General features: G+C 38.7%; 1 protein-coding gene across 3 annotated transcripts in view; it reads right to left on the bottom strand.

The window, feature by feature from the left end:
* Positions 1–26,457, bottom strand: part of ltbp1 (latent transforming growth factor beta binding protein 1) — a 76,079-nt gene that overhangs the window by 34,684 nt on the left and 14,938 nt on the right. For all 3 annotated transcript variants that reach the window (XM_088304099.1, XM_088304100.1, XM_088304101.1), the window contains exons 4-10: positions 17,713–17,858; positions 13,586–13,753; positions 7,759–7,965; positions 7,305–7,606; positions 7,045–7,147; positions 5,997–6,056; positions 3,137–3,259 (exon numbers count right to left, since the gene is read on the bottom strand). In XM_088304099.1, coding sequence (XP_088160225.1) covers positions 3,137–3,259; positions 5,997–6,056; positions 7,045–7,147; positions 7,305–7,606; positions 7,759–7,965; positions 13,586–13,753; positions 17,713–17,858 — 1,109 coding nt within the window. The remainder of the gene's footprint in view (positions 1–3,136; positions 3,260–5,996; positions 6,057–7,044; positions 7,148–7,304; positions 7,607–7,758; positions 7,966–13,585; positions 13,754–17,712; positions 17,859–26,457) is intronic.

Below are 26,457 nucleotides of genomic sequence, written 5' to 3'. Positions count from 1 at the left end.
GATTGTTTTTTTAATTGGGCTGGTTAAACACAAAAGCAAGTAATTGAGATTTGATAAAAAAAAGTGAAAAATGAGCAAGGTGATAAATGAGAAAGAATGCAAAGAGCAAAATGTATTTTTTAACCTTATATAACCATAATGATGAGAGTAATGTGAATGGGATCGACTTAAAGCTATAGCAAATGGCAAAAGAGCTGAGCACAGGAAATAATAAACCATTTTCAGTGCCTTTTGGTTGAAATAGCGGCAAGAATAAACAGTGGGATCCCAATCAAGGACATTTGATTGACCACTTCAAACGTGTCAAACTACAAATTCTTTTGTAACGTAGGGAGAATACTTATCTTACAATAGCATCATTAAAAAAATGACTAAGAGTTCTCTTGCCAAGTTGACTGTTGGTGTTGCCCAACCATTTGCTATATTTAACAAATGTTAATCATTATTGTCCCGATGTTATCGTATATTATATAAAACGTGACTAAAGGCAAATGGATGTCGAGTATTGCACCCGAAACAGCCCTAGTCAAACAATTCATGAAGACTATTAATCTAGAGCCTTCAGTCCATTTCTTCTCTCAACAATGTGTTTCAATGTTTCGTAAACCAAACAGCTCCTCTTTTGAACAAATACATTGTTGTCACTGAGAGACCCAGACAACAAATGATGTTTCAATAACAGAAAGAGCTTTTGCAACAGATGCAAGTCTGTTCCAAAACATTGCGCTACGATGATATTTCAGTCAACAACAATTTTGATTTGTGTGTGGCTTCACTTGTCAAGTCTTGATGAGCATGTTTCTTGCCCAAAGGTTCCAAAATGTAAGAAACATGCAGAACAAAACCAATAGGCCATGATTAATGCAGATGTACTGGCAATCCAAATTTATCAACTGTGTACAACAAACCACTGAAAACTGCTCCGGCGTTCCATAAGAGCCACGAAGGAAAAGGTTAAGGCATGTATGTACCTTGCACCAAGGCATGGACCTACCTTGCAGTGCATGCTTGACGGGGAATGAGATTATACAGTCTCTACCATGCCATTATCCATGCACTAGATTCAGATGCATTTGGTCAAGCATGCTAAGAGCATGTGGAAATGTTTGCCGTATTCTCCCGTCATTCCGCCAGGAAATCAGATGACAACTCAACAGGCCTATTTTAGTAGCCAGCAGAAGTCTAGCGCAAATGGCAGCCTGACTGTGCGCATGGCTGGAGTTTTCTTTCTTCTGGTATTTTATAAACGGGCGCAGTTAGAAATGGCGCCGTTGTGGGGATGAACACAGCCAACTTGATTGTCGGACAATTGAGGAAGCGCCCTTCATTCCCCTTAAAGTCAGCGCAGGGTGTGGTTGGTATCATTTTTTACAATATGAAGCACTTCAAGTTGCATGGTGATGTGTGAAAAGCGCTCTAAAAATAAAGTTTGAGTTTTTACTGTATTGATTGATTAGAACATTGCAGATGTTTGTTCACATTCAAATTCAGCTTGCAAACAAATGTGAGTGGTGTCATGCACATTGTGATCACAAGATTACAATTTCAGTCTCCCGGCCATGATCCACGTGCCCTCGTACTGGTCATTGCTCCTCTCTCTCTCAACTTCACACAACATGTAGACTGTGCAACAAGATGGCTCCTCTATGCTCAACGTCAATGTCTCTCATATCATATTTCATATCACTTTAATTAGGAAAGAATATTTTATTTAGTTAATTATTTTATTATCGTATTATTGTACTGTGTTTTATGTGCAGCACTTTGTTACAGCTGGAGTTTAATCTTGCCACAAAAGATTGTTTTGACGGACGAATCACTGGTTATTTTTGCGATTAATCAACGGATCTGATCACATCTAATTTATATTACATCATATGGCGAGCGCTTTGTTACAGCTCCAGCTGTTGTGAAATGCACTATATATATAAAGTTGTATTATATTGTATTGTAAATCACAGCATAGTGCAACAGCAATCAATAGCTCTTAAAATCACCATCCTTCGTTTCCAGCTTTTAAGTGTTAAAGGTATTCAAACACCAAATAAAGACATTTTGGATAATAGTACATTCAACTTTAAGCTTTACAGCTGGTACTACCATTCCTGACATGTTTATCAATGATGGTGCAAATTAAATTTAAGGCGACAATCTGTCCCGAACATTTTGAGCTGTAACTGTTAAGTGCATTTTAAAATGGAACCACAAATTATACACTATGAATCAGTGTTATAATATTTATGATTTCTTAAAATTTTATTAGTTTTGATGTGTTTTTTTTTAATTCAGCTAGTTTTCATTCGTGTTTTTTAAAATGTGTTTATTGCTGAGTTCTTGAACGCAGAGATAGAGAGAGACACACACAGAGAGAGAGAGAGAGAGAGAGAGAGAGACAGAGAGAGAGAGAGAGAGAAAGAGAGAGAGAGAGAGAGAAACCAATGGGAATGTAATAAGGCTTAAGTGAAGTTTGTGTGCTGATAGTGTCTTACGTTTAGTTTTTTGGATCAGTTCCAACCACACAGCAGCTGTGTGTTTATTGTAAATAAATAATAACACATTTTCTTTTCAAATCTGACATTGCTGTTATAACCTTACATCAAACAGATTGGGCCCTATATTGGCCAGGAAACAAGTTGGTTCACTCCCACAATGGTGCAAACGCCCCTTTTCACTTGCGCTCATCAACCACAATACAAAAAGAAAGAAAGCTGCACCCATGTACACAGTTCGACTGCGCTTTGCGCTTATTTTGCGTTGGGCATGAACATCTGGCCTATAATGTCCCTCTGTCATTCATCTAAAAAATTAAATTCTAAATAATGCACCGTAAAGCTGGCGCAGTTAGGCAGATTTATTTTTATATTAAAACTAAATATATCCCAAATGGACCATGCAAGTAACACAAGGTACATATATATTATTGTATATAATTAATTAAAATAATATATACTACATTAGTTATTACAGTGTCTATTAAGACCACCATATTATTGATAGGATCCTGGATTGAGCTGATGTAAGAGTACCGTTACTGATAATAAAGATCATTCATAAAATAATATTGTTTTTTGTTCTTGTTTTTTTGATGATAATATCATCTACCTGTAGTTTGTATTGCGAGCGCTGAGACACTTACATATGCATGTGGTGAACATGGGGTCAGGGATGTAGCCAGGTTTACACGTGCATCTATAGCTGCCCACAGTGTTCAAACAATTCCCATTAGGACACACTCCCTGTAGCTGGCACTCATCAAAATCTGTGAATAAATGAGACAATAGAGCCCAAAAAAATAGAAACATTTTACAATTGAAATCATAGGTGAGTATAAATTAGAAATGTCCTGATCACATTTTATTGCACCCGAATCTGAGTCCAAGTCAACTGGTTTTGAGTATCTGACGAAACAGAGTCACGATCCAATACTTCTGCAATGCATTGAAGAAGACCACATCCAAATTGTCAGAATTATCTTTGTTTTTTTACATTATTATTATTTGAATAAAGTTTTCCCAAGATGATACATTTTTATATGGCTTTGAATCAGTAGTGGTTCAACTCAAGTAAAGAACTCAAATATGTTATTCTTGATTTAAGAAATGAAGAAAATTAAAAAAAAAATTCTTTTTGAGCTGATCAGATGAAAATCACGTGATCAGTCTCAATTTCAGATCCGCTTGGGCAGATTTGGACTATCCTAGAACACATGCAATCATTTATGCAAGTAGTATTTATTTTTGTGTGCTCATAAATGGTCCGGTAGACATTTTGGGCTAATTATGATGAGGCCCCCACTAAAGAAGAGCAATTTAGATCCCAATATGTGAGACCGGTATCTAACTTATAATTACACTTTACAGCAACCTGCTTGAGTGTATCGAAATCCATGGAAATTTTGCATTTTATGCAAAATCAGTGATCGGCTGTCGGAATGATGTCATTGATCTAATGCACGGAATAAGACAATACAGCGAACACAACCTTGTTCGCATTGTTCTCTGCTGCCATAATGTATATGTGAGCCCTTTTATTTTTCATATTGTCTCGTGTAGTGGAGCGGAAAATCTTTGGGCTGGGAGGTGGAAGTTTGCGCTCCGTGCCCTCGACCATCCAAACACAAAGTAAGAGCGTTCGTGTTGCTTTTCTTTTTGACTGCTCCATGGTCCGAAATAGTGTTTTGTACGTCAAAAAAGAACTAGCTACACTATGTGTGTTATTTATTTATTTATTTATATAGCCTTAGTCACTCAGCATAATTTACATGACCTTCCGACCACGCACATTCAGCCAATCACAGATACTGTACAGATAGTTACGTTGTTGACAGACACACAAAATGTTTGCTTAACGAGGACACAAGATATACTGCGGTCATACGTGAGTTGAGCTTTTCTCAATTAACACGATGAACAGAAAAAGTCAATACATTTTCCGAAACTGTACAGCGATACCAGAGATTAACGACTTTGAGAAGGTGCTTCCAAAATCACGTACACGGCAGGTAAAAAGTGGACCAACAATGAAGGACAAAATAATCATCATTGTCTGTGGCACTTGCAAAACACAATCAGCTTCCAATATGAGCCAAATAGGAGGAGGTGTAGGCGACTTGGTGTAGCTGCGGAGTAAGTCTATGCTTGCTGTTGAACTAAGATAGCAATAGTTTTAGCAAAACCCTCGCCACATGAAAGACTGGCGATGTCCATGCATTTTTCATTTTCATTACATTAATGTCTGAGAAGGAGATGCATTTAATGTTTGTCAGTGCTTTTTTTTAAAAAATAATTTGGAAGGCTTAAATTATTATTTTTTCCAAAGCATTTTCGCTATGACTGCACCGCTCTCCCTCACCAACTTCCACACCAATGTACATATATGTATATACATATATATACATATATACATATATATACATATATATATATATATATATATATATATATATTCAAGAATCAAAGAAAGCTATTAGAACAGTCTTTGAATTAAATATAATTCATATTAATTTTGCATTAATTCCAAAATATTATTCCATTAAATATCTGTTATGTGCTTCACAAAAAATAGTAGTCCAAATATGCAATTATTCGCAATTAACCATGGACATTTTTTGTGATGAATTAGTTAAAAAAATTAATCACTTCACAGCACTTTGCAAAACTGTCACACAAGTCCTGGGCCTTTTCTGACAGAGCTTGTATCCTGAAATATTTTGTGAAAAAAAATTCTAAATTACTCAATTTCAAAGTCTATAGTAATTGTAATTCTCTCTCAGTAACAGACACAAAATGTGTGCAACATATTAAACCGATTATAAAACCTATACTAAAGTGACTCTTGAAAATATTTCCCACAGTCCATACATGCTTGTTTGTTTTTTTTTCTTAGTTTTCAACTCAACATGAGACTGTCACTGTTCTGCAGTTCTTCTGGTACCTATTCCATATGTGTTTATATGTTTTGATTTGTGTTCTAATTTCCCGCTAATTTCTGTTACACCATATGGAAAGAGCTTTGTGGAATGCGCTATATGAATTAAGTTGTATTGTATATGTCATGCTACTAACATTTTGACAATATTTCTCGTAAAATTAATTTAATTTAGTATTTGTTTTTGCCTTATTTTATAACATTCATACTTAACCTATACTAACATTCATTCATAGATTACAGCTCTAAATGTACTTTGATAGCATTCAAATATATGCAAAGTTCTAAGGCTAACAGAGCATGGATCGAGCCTAAACCGCATAATCTAACTGTCAGAACCCATGGATAAAATGGCAATGAGCCAAATGAGTTAGTAGCGCCCTCTGTTGGGTTTCTCTGACATGAGTTTGGTTAAAAATACTTTTTTGTTTTGTTTTGTTTACACTTAATCCATTTGGTTTTAATCAAGTGAATCACTTATATAAATAATTGATTGATTATAACTAAGAGAGGACAATCAATATATCATGTAAATTAATAAATTCATAAACAATGTTTGAAGCCCTTACCTTGGCAATGAGTGCTGTTGATTTTCCTGTATCCCTGAGGGCAGTCTATCAGAGGAGTAGCTGGTGAGTGAATGTAAAGAATAAAAAAAAGAGGAAAAGTCATTTTATTCGTAAATTTGATAAAAATATATACATCAGCTCCGTTCACCATTGTAGGGTAAATTTATCATATGGCTAAACAACACACACACACACACGCGCGCGCGCGCGTGCACGCGCACACGCACACGCACATATAATGCATTCCCTGGAGAAATTGCCATTTCTGAGAGTAATCTATTACACAACACACATCAAAGGAACCCATAAAAAATTAAAATATTGAAATATTTGAACAACAACATGAATTAATTGAAGTATGGTTTTGAGATTTTGGATTGTAGAATAACAGAGAATCTCTTCGATCAGGGTCACCCTGGAAACCACACACTCCCATGGGTTATTATTTTCAATTCAGTTTGTACAAGAGTCAAAGCATTTTTCACAACAGTTCTGCTTGAAAAGCTCTCTTTTTCAAATTAATACACATACGATGTATAAAGTGCATTACAGAGCATCATTTCCAATAACTATTAAGCAACTGAGTTTAGATATTAGATATGTACTGGTAAGCCCTTAAAGTATCTGTGGGCTGGCCTATTAACAGTATTAATAATATCTAACTAATACAACAATAATAATATAATATATCTTTATGAATGATATGATAATATTTAACTAGGAACTAATATAACTATCCTGGGAGTTATGAACATCATGAATGGTTATTCATTTTCTAAATGGATCAGTGATTAAAGTTGTGCTTTTAAAAAAAGATCTAGAGGTCATAGTGGTTTGATTAAAGGACCTGATTGGGAAATGTAATACATTATAGACTGTGGATGGATTATTTTTTTATTTTAATGTCTTGTTATTGACAATTTTCCAAGACTCTATGCTAAGATAACATACAGCATATACTCATCTGTACAGATAACATTTCATCCTATCATGATTGTATACTCGGTGATATGCCAAATATATATATTTTTTTAATATCGGCACTTACATGGCTTCTTCGGACATTTCTGGCATTTGTGGAAACCCCATGACGTCCCAATGGTCCCGCAGCACTGCTCTTGTTTAGTGAGACCTGGGAGAGCTTTCCCACACTGAAACATGCGAAGTAGACAGTTCATACCATGAAATAAATACACATAATACAAAAATACATAAATAAGGTGTGTGCAAATGCCTTTTAGGTGATTAGGACAAAATCTAAATTGTCTCATATGAATATATTGCACATTTAATTTAATGAGAGCTTACCTGACTACCAACAGTTTCTTGGAAGCAGCGGCCTAAGGTGTTCTTCGAGGACACAGGTTGGTACTGAGTCATTTGGTCCCCATGCTGGGCCGGATAGACAATATTGTAGCCATGGTGCTGGACCTTCTGACGGCTTTCAGTGTGATGAAAACTGTAGCTGGAGGATGAAGAGGATCCTGACTGGGGACCTCTTGGACTTTGTCCATTACTGTGTTGGTCGTCTAGCTGAGATACCTGATGGACCTCAACAGATGCCTCGGGAGGATGTTTGATGTGGATGTTTACAATGTTGGGACTGAATACTGGTCATAGAAAATGACAGAGCACAATTAATACGATACAATTGTATGTATATGGCTTGATGCTACTGATGGGCTGATGACACAGGTAGGATTTGCTTGATCACATAAAAATGCAGACAAGCAAGGTTCACCATCAACAAAACAGCACTTACCGGTATTTTTCCCATTGGTGTAGGTCAGAGGCAATGTATGTGTGGAATGGACCTGAGTTTGACTGTAGCTGCTCGATGTCTGCTGGGGCTGATGGTATCCGTTTTGAACTGGAATCTGGCAGAACTTTCCAGTGAAGTTTGGTGGGCATTGACATTTGTCCCTGGCACTGCACTTGCCTCCATTAATACAAGGCAGATGACACACCACTGCGGAGAGAAACAAGTGTTATAAGCACAGCCATAAACGTGTTTGGCTTTTGTATGGCTTCATCAAAGTCTTGTTACATTCACTCCTCTTGTCATAGCAAAGACAGATGTTTTTCGGCAGCTGTAAAGTCTATTGCACGTAAATTGAGGTTGGAAATCTTTGTTTCTCCTCTTCTCAGATAAAAAAACAGCGTGTTAAAAGGCTTAATCCCAATAGCGCTCCTTAAATCTTGTCTTGTCTCATGCCCCTTCAAATGCGAGTACACAACAAACAAGATGTGTCCCAAATTTCCGTAAAACTTTACGTGAACTTTAAGGGTACGGTCACAAACAACAAATACAACAACTGCAGAGACGACTTCAACGAATGAGAAGAAGCGGGAAACACATAAATCATACATATTTACACAATCATAAGGCGCACTTTGAAGACCAAACTTTCCCCCCACGCAAATGAAGCAACGTGTGAATAAACTGTGACCCATCAATCTTTACTCGAGTAATACTCTCAACAAACGGGCCAGTTCGCCTTCGGACATTTCAATATGCATGTTTACACAACCTACTGGTCAAAGGCCAAGGTTATTATGTTTGGAATTGACTGTGACAACCCATTATGTGAATACGTTTATTGGTGAGGGTGCAGGAGAAAGCTGGACAAAAGGGCAGCTGTCCACGATGTCGTAGTCAGTCCTATCATTCATGTTATTGCAAGCAAGAAACATCACAGGTTTAGACGACAGATTGCAAAAAAATAAATAAATAAATAACAAAAAACACACTGCCCAAAGCACACCACTCACATCTCTGATTGGCTCCCAGACTCCATTGTTATAATCTTTTTGTGTTATTTTTATTTCTTTTTGGGATATGAGTGGCAGTAGAGATGCATGTCATGTGTTAATTTTATATCTTTGTCTCATTGTCTACTTGTATGCTGTTCAGAGATAGTTTGGGTTTTGATTTGAAACCGTGACTCTAAGGAGTGTGGTGACCAGTGACATCCCTCCCCTGACCTTGCACACTAGCAATTTTGCCATAATAACTTTCATCGTGACTGAGTTGTTAAATATGGCAAAGATGTATTGCTACACATGAGAGCTAGCATGCGCGAGCTAGCATGCGCCGCATAGTGCGGTGTGCCCAGTGTAAGAATGAAATACAGAAATAGCACCCTCAACTGATGCTGGGCCCTTAAATACAAAGCGTCTTTTGGCCGTGAATATATGGTAATATATTTGTGTTTCATAGTAGTGGCGCATGGTTTTATCGGATGTTCTATACTTAACCCCAAAGATGTGTTTTTAGTTGTGGAAATTTTGGTTTTTGTCAGGATTCATAAAAGATTACAAACATTCCCAAAAATATTTACCATAGTTTTGGTAAAACTCTCGGTCTTTTTCGAGTAAAATGTACTCAATGAAATTTACTGTGCAACAGTGGCAGTGTTTGCAAAGCTGTTGTAAGCATTTGTACACAGTCATCTTTTCTGCCAATGCTGCAAACCACAAGACCATATTTCCAATATGCGTTGACACGTTTGTGAATAGCATTCGCCTGTCAAGATATCAGCACCCATTCTCCAGTATAATAGAGAAGTACCCTGTTTTACAATGCCTGTTGGTATGACTTTGAGGACAAAAGTAACAGAGAGTGGTAAAGCAGTCTGTGAAAGAGAAATTTGAAGACGAGAGTGTCAAATAAACCACTAGAAGCAAGCATGGTTAGCCTCTAATTTAGAAAACTGTGCATATTGTAGGACGACGCACACAAGCACATGGACAACTGCAAACTCCAGAAAAGCAAAAAAAGTGAAACCTATTCAAGCCATGAGGAAGAAGTCGTACCCTCTCATCCACTGCGTGGCTGCATTGGCAGCAACATACGTGTTTAATAAGGAATGTAAGCGTATTCAGGCTTTTTTGCTTTCAGTTTGGTGAGCAGATACACACACCTAGGAGAAAGAAAATGCCAGAGAAACTGGAAAAACAGTGCTTAAATCAGTTTCCCAGGGTCTACAGCAGGCCAAATGGGATACGCATACCAATCGGCTGAATCATAATCAATGGAAATTACACTCACAAATTGTTCATCAAGTAGTGGATCATTTTCTGCTGTCGCCAAATTTTGATTTGTAAAGTGGTTTCAGTCTCCCCAGTTATTTATTTTCCCCAGTAAAATCTGACATAAACATTAAAGGACAATCAGTTAAATATATTCATACTTTACAATTGAACTTATTTTTTGGCTTCCAATTTTTTTTTCTGAAACATCGATCACCAACGTTATCTTATTGGTATGTACAGTATGTTAATTGCCTAAAGGGATCCCATTGTATCATAAATCATCACGCTTCCCTTTTGACCTCTCCCACCATATAAGTAGGAAAAACAAGAAAGGAGTTATTTATTGTCTCTTGACTCTTTGTAATACGCCTTGACCAAATAAGCTTTCATCTTCCCAGACCCGTGGCTCAGATGTGCACACTTTTACACACACATGGAAGAAAGGAAAGCAAGAGAACAAGGCAGAAGGAATTAAGCAAGCCTGGACAAGTGCATGAGACACAAAGCCTTCTCACTCTACGGCGTAGAGTCTACGCTGTTCCTTCAGGCGGCCAAATATGCAAAACAAAACATTTGCAAAAGTTTATGAGGAGCATACCAACAATGGACTTTGTCAATGATCTCACTGCATTTCACTGCCAACTTGGGGTTGAAATATGAGAGTGAGGACTATATTGTAGATATCTGGATACAAAGTATTCATTTTGTTCGTGTAGCTATAGTGAACACAAGATTTCGATCACGATGAGGCTACTGGTTTGCTGCTCGAGAGCAACTCAATTTGCATGATAAAGTCTGCTGCCTCACTTTGAACTGGTTGAATTTTTAGCTTGTCAGAAATGTGTATTCTGGCATTGTTGAAGTAGCGTTACAAAAAAATTAGAATGGTCGCTTACAGACAGTGAACAGAGAAGTTCCAGGCCAGACAATTGAATGGGTATTTTCATTTTATTTTTTTTTTTTAACTTTTTCCACAATTCTCCCATTCCGTTTATCAACGTTTTCAGAACATTTTGAGGGGTTTGTAAGCGCCTAAGATATCCTCCCCGAGGAAAAAATCCTGGCTCAGCTCGTGGCTTCACAACTACAACAACAAAACTCTGGCACTTCAGGATTTTCATTCGTCTTGCTGCATAGTGTGACATTTCCTACGTCGTCCTTTGATTACTTCCATGGTAGTGACCAATAATGCGATGAAGCGAAGCGCCCCTAACACCCCGACCAGTGCACTCTAGCTAACTTTTCTTGCCAAGATATCTCGCGGGCCACAAGTATGCGTCCATCCAGGTGCTGTGCGAATGGAGTTACCCCTGAAAAAAATACCCCTGAAAATTACGAAGCTTTTTTTTCATTTAAATACATAGTTTTGTAAAGAAACAAACATGCAAAAATATTTTCAAAACATTTATTGAATTAATTAAATGTTTCAGGAAAATATAAGGTCATAAAAGAAATTTTATTTTCAGTAGGTTATTCAATTACATTATTTTAAAAACCAATATTCTTCCCCAAACGAGAATGGTTCGACCAAACTTGTCACGTGCCACCTCTCGTTACTAATCACTTGAAGGCGCAAACAATGGAGTCGTGGTTGAAGCATAAGTTTTCAGAAGAAAACGGAGGCACAAGGGTAAAAGGAGGCCAAACCAGAGTCAGCAAAATTACGCTTGTATGTTGAAGATTGTATTTTATTTGGATTTACACCCAAAAGTGGCAACAAACCCGACGCACTGTTGTTTTTTTTCTGCGGGGAGAAAGTTGCTAACAGTTGCATGAAGCCAGCACATCTGCAGCGCCATTTTAAGACGAAACATGGATGTCACGTTGGAAACAAGAGGAAACTCTAAATTCAGATCATCTCAAGATAAGATACGGAAGCCTCTTATGTGGTGTCTTTGCTGGTAGCTAAAGCCAAAAAGCCATTCACTATCGCTGAACACCTGATAACAGATCTATGATCCAAAAGAGGACACTTTGTTGATTTTTTTTTTCTGTACCAATAAATTAAGTTTGAAAGGTTTACAGTTTAATAAGTCAGACTCTCATGGCATGTTGAAAGTCCTTTTTTTGTTTGCTTTTTTTTTTAACCCAAAAGTGTTTTGCGCTGGTTCAGAGGTACTTGGCTGAAAAAATATTTCACAGGGGGTGCATCACTGAAAAAAGGTTGAGAACCACTGCTCTAGGCAACAGCACGCAATGTTCGAGAGGTCCGTGTCAAACTTGTAATGTGGCCACTCGCCCGGCTCAAGACACAGAATGAATTTATCTGGTAATCTGACAGAGCAACCGTCGTGAATGACAAAAAAAAAGGTAGTAGTTTTAAGACACAAATGGGTGAACATAAGGAAACACAGAGTTTTTTCTTGTCTTTGAGCTGGGGAAACAAATTTGTTCCGCTAAGTCAGACAGGATTTCATTCTGTTCCCCTCTCTCATATTTCTCCATCTGTCAGCCAAAGACACAACATGCTCTTTGTATGGTCTCAGACAGTTTTCAGAGTTTTATGAGCCTATGTTACAAGTAACACAAACGTCACACACTCGATTACAAAGCCAAATAAGCAGTTTTGCACTATTGCGTGTTTACTGTCATTTCCGAAGTCAGAGACACTGAGCTTTGGTGTGTGTGTGTGTGTGTGTGTGTTCCAGTAGTAGAGCTACAGAGCCAGGGGGATCATGGCTTATATATAGATATATACTATATATTCTAACTAAGGTGTGTGTCATGATCCGTATTGTTGATTTAGGTTTTTGACGTTAGTTTCATGTTTTGCCTTGTGTTCCTGTGTCTTGTGTCTCATCATGCTTATTGTTGCCCCAGTGTTAAACAATCATCTCCCTCCAAGCCTTTGTGTTTTGTCCAGGTGTTCCTTATTGTCTCATTAACTGTTTGTATTTAGTTCCCTGTTTTGGAAGAACCTGGATGAGGTTCTGTTTTTTTCTGGAACTCCTTTACTACATATAGCACAAGTTGCCTTGAATACAGGCAGAGTACAATGAAATCTTAAAACAATCAAGGTAAAGAGTATGTAATATTCTGAAGTGGCCTTCTATGAGCCTTAACCTAAATCCAATGAACACGTGTCGAACAGACCTCAAGGACGAGTCCCATATTCTTTTTACTTCGCCGATCACTGCAATGTACGCCTGTGTGTCTGTTATTGTTTTTTTATTGAAATTCTCATTTGGTTGCGAGTCTGCGTGTGCAGCGCCTGTGTGTGATGTTGAAATTATGTTCTCAACACTGATCTGCTGTCGCGGACGAGGGACGAACTGGACCTGGCCTGAAATACTGACGCAAACTTAGTAACAAACTGGCAATGCCCAGCTCTGCAAATATATACATGCTGGTTAATTACAAAGACAAGGCACATATTGTCGCTGTCGGGCGGAATCCTCATAATGGTAACTTTACAGTAAATAAAAAAAAAATGTCAACTCATTTGAGTTCCCAAGCAGCAATTTGTTCATGTTTTGCGATGGGGTGGGTAATTCAATTTTCTGTCCATTTCATCCAAGACAACGAATTAGCAAACAAAAATTACAATTACGTACCTATCCTGAAGTTGGGTGCTGTCAGAGTATCAGTGGCACGGCCATTTTCACTGATGATGGTTGTCGTATTTCCCTGCTGGCAGTTGTTGTGACATCTACCTCCCACACAGGTAAATTTGCAGATAGTAGGAGTGAAAACCACCTTGATCCTCCCAGTGTGGTTGCCCACTGTCAAAGTGCAAACCAAAAAGAGGAACAGCAATTGTTATTACTTGATCCACAGAAATACAAACCTCTTTAAATACAAGCATTAAGGTTAAACTGATTTTGTGTCATTTGCATGTGCCGTAGGAATGGAATATTCAAAATGCCTCCATTAAAAATCTAACAAGAATAATTAACAGATGCTGTAACAGAAAAATAAAACAATTCTTGGGTGAACTTGATTGAACTGCTCTATGCTTTTACTATTCCCGCTGCTTTTCTGGACTCGATTAGTCTTGGAATAACTCCTTGACACATTCACACACACTGCATGGTTCAAATGATAATGATGTCCAAACCGATGGGCAAAGGCACAAGACTACTTCCAGTTCAGCCACTTAGCAAGCTTACTTCAGGCCAACGTCATCTGTGCTGAGTCATCACCTGTCAACATTGACAGAGCCTAATTGTTTCTAGTCTCTGGCCTCCAGTCTGAAAGAACATCACGAGTAGGATGCGCAGCAGTCTTGGTATGGCTCAGTGATGATGCCGGACATATACAAGCTGCGTTATTCACCATTGTATTAAATACAATACAATAAAATACCATTTTTATGGCGCATTTCACAACAGCTGGAGCTGTAACAAAGCGCTTTCCATATGGTGTAATATAAATTAGCAGGTAATAAGAACACAAATTAAAACATAAAGAGATTTACAATAGATACCAGAAGAACAGCCGAACAATGACAGTCTCATGTTTTGAGTCGCAAGCGAAATAATAAAAATGTGTCTACAAACGCTTGCCTAAGATCAAATGGAAGCTCATTCCTTTGGGAATGTTCATTTTTATTGAATTTATTGCTATTGACTTGTCCCATATGGATGCTCACCGGTACTATTGATGTGCTTCATAGCAGAAAAGATAAGAAACACTTCTTTCACAAGGTTCAAGATATTCGAGTTCAAGTTCAAGGATGACTCTAAAAAGCTCTGTAACCTTTGTATGGGGACTTTGTGTGACTTTCTCTGGTATTTTGAATGCACATGTTTAATAGTAGTCTAATAGTACTTCTTGCACAATTTGTACAAATTGCACAATCTAACAAGGAGCTGAGCTTCCAAATTCAAATCAGGTTTTTGATCCATGAGTCAACAAATGCATTTCAAAGAAAGACTACTTCTATGAGGCCCTGTTGCAAGCTGCTGATGAAACTGTGACAATAAAAGCTTAGTGGTCACTTGCCTCCGACAACGACATACTCTTTAAAGCCTCCCTTTGAATAGGATGTTTTTATCAATTATTTGAAGTCTTGGTTTAAACATGTCAAAATGTAAATGGAACGATGAAGAGGACTGTTTGTTCTAATTAAACTTGAAAATGTCTATTCATAGATAAAACACTTGCTAATTTTGCAGTTTTAAAGAAGAGCAAATTGTGTTTAAAAAAATAAATTATTAAAAAAAAATGAAATGTTACGTGGACACGAACAACCATCAGCGCTCACACTCATACCTAGGGCCAATTTAGAGTGTCCAATCAACCTGCCATGCATGTTTTTGGAATGTGGGAGGAAACCCACGAAGGCATGGGGAGAACATGCAAACTCCACACAGGATGGCCAGAGCCGGGATCAAACCCACGCCCGATGCTGTCTCTCACTGTGAGGCCATCGTGCTAACCAGTCATCCACCGTGTCTCCAAAAAGCCAAACGTTTCCTTGTTCTAAAATTAAAAAAAGAAACATCGCCCGTCCGACGATGTGACTATTGCACATGCGTACATCGCAATCGCGATGTTCAAACGGCATATTGTGCAGGCCTATCTTGAACCATTTATGAAAATATGAAAAAGGACTGTCTCACTCACAAAAACGCTTTAGCGTCCTGGCATTATTCGAGTAATACCATTTATTGTTTTTAATGGCATGATGGCGTTTTCGTCCTGTTTGTAAATGTTACTGTACATCGCGAAGAAAATCGCAAATCAAATAGAATCTGCCAGAAAAATCACAATGCAATTTTTTCCTAAACTCATTCAACCCTAATTTAAACTTCGACTTTAAAATGGATTTTTATTTGATAAATAGTCCCACATAGGTGGAATCCTTTCTTCTTTCGGGCTCCCTATCGCAGGTGATTGAGGGGAAGAATTGCGCTTGAAAAGATGTGTGATACTTTTGGCAAAGACCCAGCTGGTTGACAGATGTGCTTCCTCAGCGCCTCAGAGATGGGTAGTGATGAGTAATACAGTGGCTGTTTTGGTCACATTTTTTTTTTTCGTAAAGCGATAAGCGCACCAACACAAGACCTCACTCATGAAATTTTTCACATACGACCAATTGAAGTAACCACAAGTTTTGAGGTCCTCCATCTGATGCCAAGCAGTGTTCTCTTTGAATTCACGTCACAAAATTGTACGCCATCCTTGCGCTGGGTCCATGCTACGCTCCTGTGACCTGAGGGAGGTCATCGAAACCTGTAAGCGATTGTCTATTAGCTTTTATTTAGATGATCTTCCAGCTCGTGGACCTTCGGGTTCTCTGGTACAGTCTTTAAAGCAATGCACAGAAACAGAACAAGGACCCACAACGAGGCAATGTCTACTGGTGGTAATCATGGACTGCTGAAAGTGCCTTTTTTTATTTCTTTATTTATTTTTTTAACCTCAGCACTTATTTAATTCTGACTAGCTTGTTTTCTGCCCAATATTTATTTTAGTTTAACTTGTTTGGCATTTAAGTTTGCTAGGCTATTGTAGTTTGATTTGATCTAGTCATTTTTGCTATTAATGGTCTTATAGCAGTATGATCTTAATCTATTGATTGATATTTTTAATATTTATATCCTGTATGTGGATGTATTCATTCATTTGTTGGCACTCTAAAACACAGTTTCTTCACGAGGGGGATTTTCAGCACCGGGAGTTGTGATTGGCTGCGGCTGAGGAGTACATTGCTGTGGGTGTGGACCTGTCTGTGTGGGGCAAGAGAAGCCTTTTGCCTGTCGACCAGTCTCCTTGATCTGTTTCTGCGGCTGTGAGCTGCAGCAGCTCCAAGTGCTGATGCCCCTCTATGATGGTGCCTGCTCACTAAACTTCTCTGTTTTGTGCCATATCGCATCAGATATGTGTTGTCTTTCAATCTTTAGTTTAGTTTTGGTTTTGCTCATGTGATGATGGCATACAGAAGGTGCAGGAAATGGTGGGCGGGAATAAGAGACTTGTTGGAAGGATTTGTTTTTTTTATTCAACGATGCGCTTTCTGTAAAGCACTCGTGGTGCTATTTGGTTAAAAAGTATTGATTGATATTTAATGGTCTATGTTTTCTATAGTTTAGATTTACAGGTTTTTAATGTGTGGTTGTTTGTGTTATTTGGGCAGACGCAGGTTTGCATACAGTATATTCTTTGCAATCACATTACCACATAATTGTACGATAAAATACGATATGTGTCAAATTCGTATCCACGTGATTAGGGTTCAGGTTAGGCCTGTTTCTAATCTGAATAGTTCCAATTCCACATGTTTTTTTTTTGTACTTCAGGCTGCAATTAAGCATATCCAAATTATTCCAGGGCAAAAAAAAATGGAATTGTCGGTTGAACCATGCAGTGCAAATATAGAAATAACACTGCGGGCTACATTGAGAGCTTGCAGTTTGTCCCAGTGTCTTTGTGGGTTCTCTGTCTAGAACTTGTCAGGTAGAGCATCACCATAGCTAGATTTATTGGAATTCAACCGCCCATGGCAGAGCTGCTCAACTGCAGCATGGCCTTCGCCTAATATAATGCATTCATCATGACTGTCACATTGTAAGTTCCCTGAATGAAAAGTCTTTGACCCTGCCGTAAACACCCCCCAGCCCTGGTAAAATATCTCCCATTCCCAGTATAAGTACAGTAGTTATCGACGGAGTCTTACAAACAAAAAGGAGTACATATTCAACTGGGAAAAAGAAAGCTATTCAGAAGAAGAACTCACCGTGCAAAGGATTGTGTGCCACTGATAGTGGGATGGGCCGTTCATGTTGAGGTTTGATGTGCGCTTGTGTGTGGGTGGTGTGTGTATGGTAATATTTTGGCTTTATGACATATTGCTGGCCAGCGTGCATGGGCATAGACCGGATTCTGGAGGGAAAGAGAGAAGAAAATACAACATAAGATACCTCCAACAGTAAACATGTCGAATGGACCATTTGTATTTTGACCACATGTTAAAATAAAAAGGAACTGAGTGCTTCTGTGTGTCACAAGTCAGAGCTATGGGAATGAATTTTATATCAACGGACAAAGGAAATTTCTTAATTTTAAAAGTGTATCAAGTCAATACAATAAAATGTAATGTGTAACAATGGTGTGCAGTCAGCGCTTGTCAGGTCTTCGTTGCAGCCCTAAACACTATCAGAAGCACTAATGACCTACATCCATCCATTATCTAAGCCACTGTTCCGCACAAGAGTCACAGGCATGCTGGAGCGTATTCCAGATGTCTTCAGGCAATAGGCAGGATACACCCTGATTTGGTTGCCAGCCACACGCAGAGCACACAAAGGCGAACAAACACTCATGCTCACAATCACACCGTGGGCCAATTTAAAGTGTCCCATTTACCAACCACGCATGTCTATGAAATTTGGGAGGAAACCGGACCACCTGGAAAAAACCCACACAGGCACGGGGAGAGGCACCCTGCACCTCTGAACAGTTAGGCGAGCGTGCTAACCAATCGGCCAGCGTGCCATCCAATATTGTATATTTACTTAAATCAAATTGTATGAATTTATTTTCCACATTATCCTCATTTTGTTGCCATTCTTTTAGCTGCCCAGCCTCCAGGAGTATGTATGCATTTTAGTTTTATCGAGAATCATTTTAGCACGGTTTTGTTTTTTTGTTAACCAATCAAATTTCAGTTTCACCAAACAAGCCCTAGTCACTGATGGTGTAGTGGTACATTCGCCGGATGTGTGTGCGGGCAGCGTGGGTTCGATTCCCATTCAGTGTCTATGTTTGCCCTGTGACTGGCTGGCGACCAGTTGGTGTAGTGCTTCTTTGGCCCGTAGTCAGGTGAGATAGGCTCCGGCACCCTCCCGCGACCCTGTACACTGTACAGGGTAAGCGGTGTGGATAATGACATGACAAACAAGGCCCGCAAGATGGCTTACAGGGACATCAGCAGTTCTCTGTCCTTCGGTTGGTTAAAGGGACACTTGACTGGGCTCAACATTGGCACTGTGATGTGGTATGATGTGCTAATCACATTCTTAAGTAATAGTGTATCTTTATCCTGGATACAAACATCTGTTTTGTCCCAATAATTGATCTACACGTTATTTGAAAACCATGCATTTTTGTATTTCAATTTATCTATTATTTCCCAAGTGCAACTGTTGAAGCCTTTATCAACTCATCCTAACTGTCTAAAGTAAACTTCAAGTTGAACAAAGGAATTTCTCTTTCATCTCCATGCATGTGGTTAATTTGTCATTCATTGTGTATTTTGTTTGTGCTATTCTAAGCTTACCAAGTTTTTAAACAAAGCCCCCCCATTCTGCTAAGGGGAAGCCTTAAAGGAGACTTTTTTGTCAACATATCCCACCATTTCATATATTAGGAGATAAACATTGATAAGACAATAACTGCCTTCAAATATATGGAAAGATAAAATTAGTGGTCAGGATATAGTACGGGAGACACAGTGGTCGACTGATTAGCACAATGGCATCACGGTGCAGAGGTTGTTGGATCGATTCCGGCTACGGCCTTCCTGTGTGGAGTTTGCATGTTCTCCCCGTGCCTGCGTGGGTTTTCCCCAGGTACTCCGGTTTTCTTCCACGTTCTGAAGACATGCCTGGTAGGATAATGGAACATTCTAAATTGGTATGATTGTGAGCGCGGATGGTTGTTTGTTTATGTGTGCCCTGCGATTGGCTGGCAACCAGTTCAGGTTGTACCCCGCCTACTGCCCGAAGATAGCTAGGATAGCTAGGATCCCCGTGACCCTTGTGAGGAGAAGCAGCTTAGAAAATGGATGGATGGATGGGTCTAGAACATGGTAATATGGCTTGGGCATGGCTTTTTACTAATTTGACTCTTTTGGTGTAGCTTAGACATTGTAAAAACCTGCATGTGATGGTACAGTTGTGATCATTCCCTTTCATCACGACTCAATTGTAGGGTAAGGGAATAACAGAGGTGGACGTTCCGTCAGTATTGACTAAAGGTAGCTCGTTTTTCTGCCAAATGACGACAAACTTTGAAAAAAATGATGGACAAAGCCTCAACAGAGGTGGGACCACCCACCCACCATCAATCTGTTTTGCAGCGAAATCTCAGTGAAAAGTTTCACGTTATTTGAATCACGTCATTACATGAGTGCCAATAAATGTGGTCAATTTTAGTGCTGAGTATGCTCACCAAGACTTGCAGCACTTGGTGTTGACAACAAAAATCTGCCAAAGTCCTAAAATGTTCAGCTGCTTTATGGGGACTATAATAAATGACAGACTTTACTGAAAAACGATTACATCTGTTTCTTCTACATTGTAGAATGGTTAGTCATTTTTATCAGTATCAATACATGTTTATTATTGTTGTTGTTATTAAGCAAATAGTTTAATGCTTGCTTCTATATTACGAATGCTAATTTTATTTTGCATTAGCATGGACACAAACAATTTCACAATGTAGACACTAAATTCTAGAGAAAAACAACACAATTCTTGGCCTTGAATGTTTGATTTCTGTTGACAGGAACAGAGAAAGTATGGAATGGTTGCTGAATTTCCATCTGTGCAGGTATTTTACTTTTGTTTGTTAATGTTACAATTTAGTTTATGAACTTATCATGAAACTATTTATGTCTCTATTTTGCTCATTGATTAATTAGTTTCAGATCCATTGGATTTCATTGCGATTGTGTCCACTTGCTATAAAACAAATGCTATAGTGGGTCACCAGCAGAATTAGGACATTTTATGGTACATTAGAGATTACTTTCATTTTCAAGGATAGGTGGCCACCAGAGTTTTTTGCCTGTTTTACTCAAATAAAAATGAATCACGTAACCTGACAGTACTTGTTATTGTTCAAAGCTACCATGCAACAAGGAAGAAGAAATTCGGAACGGAGCTTTGTCATGGAGCAGAAAGCCTTCCAGCTCAGCTCTTCAAAATAAAACACTCCTTTCTACCCACCAATCATCAATGCATGACAAATAACCTTAAAAAAAGCTTTCTCTGTTTTGTGGAAGTTTTAATCTACGTGACTAAATTTGAAAAGGTTGTGCTGTTCAAATTATTTAAAATTATAATTATTTTCAAAAATTTATTAATTTATATATATATATATATATATATATATATATATATATATACACACACACACAAACGCACGGAACCCCCCCTCTCCCACACACACATACATACACGCACACACAGATTAATGCTTGTGTTTGTTTAAAAAAATACAAGGGAAAAAAACCTTTAAAAAAATATATTAAATCACAATTGCAATATTGACGGCGAAAAAAAATCACAATCACAATTTGATTATTTTTGAAAACCATTCAGCCCTACTTGAAAGTACTTTGCCTTTGTGCACACAGCAAAACAGTATTACTAACTATAGTGATAGACCGATATCTTTTTTTCAGGGCCGATACCATTTATTAGTAGTCATGGAGGCCGATTAGCAATTATAGAAGCCGATATTTGTTTAAAAAGGGGGTAAAATGGTGTCAAATCTTTTAAAAATAAAAACTCCGAAACTTGACTTAGTTTAAATGCCTTCAACTTTAGTGGTTTACAACATGTTAAAGCTTTTTTATAACTAGTTTTAAAAGTCTAACAAAAAGTGCATAGAGAACCCAGGCGCAGCTGCATGTCTTATATCCATCCATTCATTATCTGTACCGCTTCTCCCCAATAGGGTCGCGGGGGGTGCCTATCCCAGCTTTCTTCGGGCAGTAGGCGGGGTACACCCTGAACCGGTTGCCAGCCAATCGCAGGGCACACATCCATGAACAACCATCCGCGCTCACACTCATACCTAGGGGCAATCTAGAGTGTCCAATCAACCTGCCATGCATGTTTTTGGAATGTGGGAGGAAACCGGAGTACCCGGAGAAAACCCACGCAGGTACCTGGGAGAACATGCAAACTACACACAGGAAGGCCGGAGCCGGGATTGAACCCCCGCCCGCTGCTGTCTCTCACTGTGAGGCCATCGTGCTTAACCAGTCGGCCACCGTGCCGCCCGCATGACGAATATTTCGGTGAAAATACAATGCAGTAATCGCGCTTCACCTATCAGCTTCGCTGCTTCACGGATTTTTTTCAGTGTTTTTTTTTTTGTGTAAATCCTGATTGGCTCAAGGGCGTTGTTACTGTTGTCTAGAAGTGAAAAAAGTTAGTTATTTGATGTGAATATTTCTATTTCTTAAACACATTTTGGGCCTGAAAAGAGGTTCTAATTTTTGTTTCATTCTGCAGTACAGTATTGCATTGTAAAATAACAATAAAAAAATAAAGCTGACTACTTCGCGGATTTCACCTATAGCGGGTTATTTTTGGAACGTATCTCCCGCGATAAACGAGGGGTTACTGTACAATCCAACTTCATTTACATAGCACATTTCACAACCGCTGGAGCTGTAACAAAGCGCTTTCCATATGGTGTAATATCAATTAACACACACACCATGGAATAACGAGTGTTGTAATACAGACAATAATTGCTTCATTGAAATCATAACACATACATCTCTTTCAAGTTTACTACGGAAAATATATTTCTTTTAGTTGTGAGTTGTAGAAGAGCGACATTTATTAAAATTTCTCAAAGTCTGTTGCCTTACATTCCTGTGCTTGCGGGACCTCTCCCGTAGTGCGTGTTATTCAAGGTGAAAAAGCAAACAGGCAGCTTATTGCTGATTGGCTGCTACCCACTGCACAAGAAACTAATCAGATGGTGCTGTGGGCAGGCCAATCTGCTTCAGCAGGCAGGGTCACTAGCACAGCAGAGAGAGAGAGAGAAGTGTGCTGCAGTGAACCAAAATAAACCGACTTTTAATTTATCGGCCTTGAAAGTTAAAAAAAAGGTTGATGCCCACAGTCGGCAAAATGACAAATATCAGCCCAGATAATCGGCCCGGCCGATAATCGGTCTATCATGACTCTATTAGCATCGTTTGTTGTTCAAATTCACCATCGACCAGTCACCAATCAGTCACAGCCACCATACTGTATAGACAAACAACTATTCACAACATTTATTGGCGTGTGAGAGGAAGCTGGAGTAGTAAAACCCACTCTAGCTACTGTCTGTTTGGAATCAGAAGACCAAAATCTGAATGCCTTTTTATTTAAAAGGTTGGGTCACACCTGGGTTATACTGACACAAATTTGATGCTTCTTCTGTGCTGTTTTCATTGTTTAAAAATGGAGCATTTTGTAAAAGCCTGCCATTCATACCCGTCTTGCGATGCATCAGGAATGTTTTCAAATAAATTGGTGGTGAGCAATAACTGGATCAGCAAAAAGACTGACCAAGATTTAGCTCTGCAGCAGTAGGCCATAAAGAAGATTATCGGACTGATGGACAGAACATCTATTCATCACAAAAACAAATTGGAATCCTTGAGCAAAATCACAATAAACTCCATTAAGATAAGGTTGTTTAACGGAACACACGATTTAAAATAAATTTTCCTTCATTCTATCAGGCAGCGTGTATAAAACAAAGTACAAATATCAATGGTATCTGATTCCCTGAAAAAGAATTTAAGCCACTTAAGCATCAAAATAATGACATAACCTGCACGTCGCCATATTCCACATTTTTCACAGTTGACATAATCCCTGTGACGAGTTAAATGCCATACACGAGAGTGTTCATTTTGGACTTTCCTGATTTATTGTGCTATAAAAATGCCCTGTGGCATCGGCAAGGATTCACATAAATTAGATAGCACATATAACCGTTTCATGTTCTTCCATCCAGAGAAAAAATATTTTTTATAGTGGCAAAGGCTGGCAATGCAGCCACTCTATGAGCCTTCAATGCAGCTTCAATGGAAACCATGTTTCATGGCCAAATCATATCCTGACAAAATTGGAACGAAAGTCATCATATTTTTTATTTTAGTCACATCGTAAGCCACTGTCTGTGAGGAACGTAATGTTGGGAGCTGGCACCCAGCTATAATAATAAAAAATATTATAACTTTCAAGCTAATATTTTCAGGATATGATGTGGCCACAAACATATGTCTCCACATGAATGTGGATGGCGGAGCCTATACAAGCTTTCAAAGGGCAGTCGGTGGGGTACACCTTAAAGTGGGTGCCAGCCAATGGCAGGAGACACAAAGACAAACAGGCATCCGTGCTCACACTCACACCACGGGACAATTTAGAATGTTCAATTAATAATGTCCATTTTAACCTACCATGTAGGTTTTGGCCTGTGGAAGGAAATCGGAGGACCCGGAGGAAACCCACGCAGACTCAGGAAGAACAGTCAAACTCCAGACAGGAAGGGTGGAGCCCGGAATCAAACTCTGCACTTCTGAAATGTGAGGCAGACGTGCTAAACGGTCCCTGCACAGCACTGGATGACACTTACGGTATTTATTCGTATTCATTTATTCCAAATGTGCCTATTTTCACTTCCAGTAAAGTGAAAAACAAAGAACATGACACTCCGTCCAGGGAGGACAATAATAGTTTCAAGAGTAAATCACGGTCAGTAATTGGGAAAAGCCTGTTTTGAAATGTCTTTTTGTATTTGGATTTGAACGTATGTGATTTGTGTATTGTTGCACCTTTAATAGAGATAGCTTTCATTTCTCTGAACATCGCAATGATTGTGGAATTATATCACACTCTAAACATAAAATTGTCAGAGACAATCCAAGAGATGGGAATTGGAATTTTGTTTTTGTTTTGTCTTGTTGGGTTTTTTTTTGGGGGGGGGGGGGATGAAAAAACACAGACAATGGCAAAGACACATTTTATTAACCAGCATTTTATTGAGCTGGTGCATATTTGGCTCCCCCTAATCATTCTCAACTTTCTCAATGATTTCAGTCTTTTCCCAAATTAGGCAATGGAATTTTTAGTTGCAATTTTAAAATTTGCAACAAAAAAGATGCCATTTTAATTAAGTAATTTATGCTGACAGCATTATGTCCCATTTTTAGAATAATAAATTACTCTCATATATTTTTGATTTAACATTTCTTTGTGTAAAATGGATAGACTGGCATGCTGTGGTTATTTTGCATATAAATGGAAAAATATACAATTTTGAATTCAGATCAATAAGGTGAAGTCATTCTCATGTTGTGAGTCAAAGAAGATCGCCAATATTATTAGGAAAATAAAGTCAGTACAAATGTTCTCCATAAGTGCTGCTCTTGTGAGAGCAAAAGGATGAGCCATGCGCTGACAGAGAAATTGCACTGTAGTGCAGTCCCTTTGGCTACATATGTGTGTGAGTCTGGCTGGAATGTGACAAGGTGTTCTTCACCATCAGTGCAGTCCACCCTATAAATCACAGACGACAGGTTAATTCTATTGTAATGGCTGACAACGGAAAGTGTCAAATGCTGCTGCCGAAAGGGTCAAATGCTGCAGCTGAAGTATATCAGCATTAAATCATTAAATGTGGCTCCCAGCAGAATGAGTGCCATTCCTATGGTATTTCCCAAAGGGGGAAACAAATCATTGTACAGAGCAGTTTCTCAAAAACAGAGTCAGTTATGTTTTCTATTGTGACTAGTACACAACGCAAGGCACAAGAAGGCATGTTGAGATTAGTTTGATATACTGAAAGACTTGAGAGCCCTGACCTCAACCCCATCAAACAACTTTGGAATGAAACAGAACAGAGATTGTGAGCCAGAGCCTCATGTCCAGGATAAATTACGTATGACCTCACAAATGTTCTTCTGGATGAATGGACAGATATTCCCACAGACACACTCAAGTAAGCAGCAAAGGGAGACAAACTTGGGATGTGCTGCTTGGGGACACATGTAAGTGAGCAAATTTTTATGGAAATTTGTGTTAATTTGCATAAAAAAAATAAATGGCTGCATTTATTTTCATTGCATTTAAATCAGAAAATGCATCCTTAGTATTGTGTAGCTAACGACAAATATTTATTTCAGATCTTGAGTGCTGCCTACAAAAACAGACAGAAAAAAATGCTTTGGTTTAAAGCAGAAAAAAAAATGCAAAAGAATGGATAGACATTGCATATGTTCTCCCCGTGCCTGCGTGGGTTTCCCCCGGGGTACTCCGGTTTCCTGGCCACATTCCAAAAACGTGTATGGTAGCTTGATTGAACACTCTAAATTGTCCCTAGGTGAGTGTGAGTGCGGATGGTTGCTCGTCTATGTGTGCCCTGCGATTGGCTGGCACCTGGGATAGGCTCCAGCACCTCTGCTACCCTCGTGAGAAGCGGAACAGATAATGGATGGATATTGCTAAACAGTTGGACCTTAAACAAATGATAATGATTATTTTTTATTCTTTTTTTTTGTTGCGAACAACTTAAAAAAAGATTCCCCCACCCGGCTTATTTTATTGTTTCTTTTTTGCGGTGCGCATTTGACCCAATGAACTTCCGAAGCACCGACCCTCCCCCTTGTTTTAGTCCCAAGCTGATAAGAGTATCACAACAAGAGTGCATGACGACGGCTAAAGAGGGAGAAACATTT

Source organism: Idiotropiscis lumnitzeri, chromosome 9, assembly GCF_059441095.1.
Source record: "Idiotropiscis lumnitzeri isolate Australia: NSW breed Sydney's pygmy pipehorse chromosome 9, RoL_Ilum_1.0, whole genome shotgun sequence".
Taxonomy (NCBI): domain Eukaryota; kingdom Metazoa; phylum Chordata; class Actinopteri; order Syngnathiformes; family Syngnathidae; genus Idiotropiscis; species Idiotropiscis lumnitzeri.
Note: the sequence above shows the minus strand (reverse complement) of the source record. Positions and strands in the feature narration are given on the sequence as shown.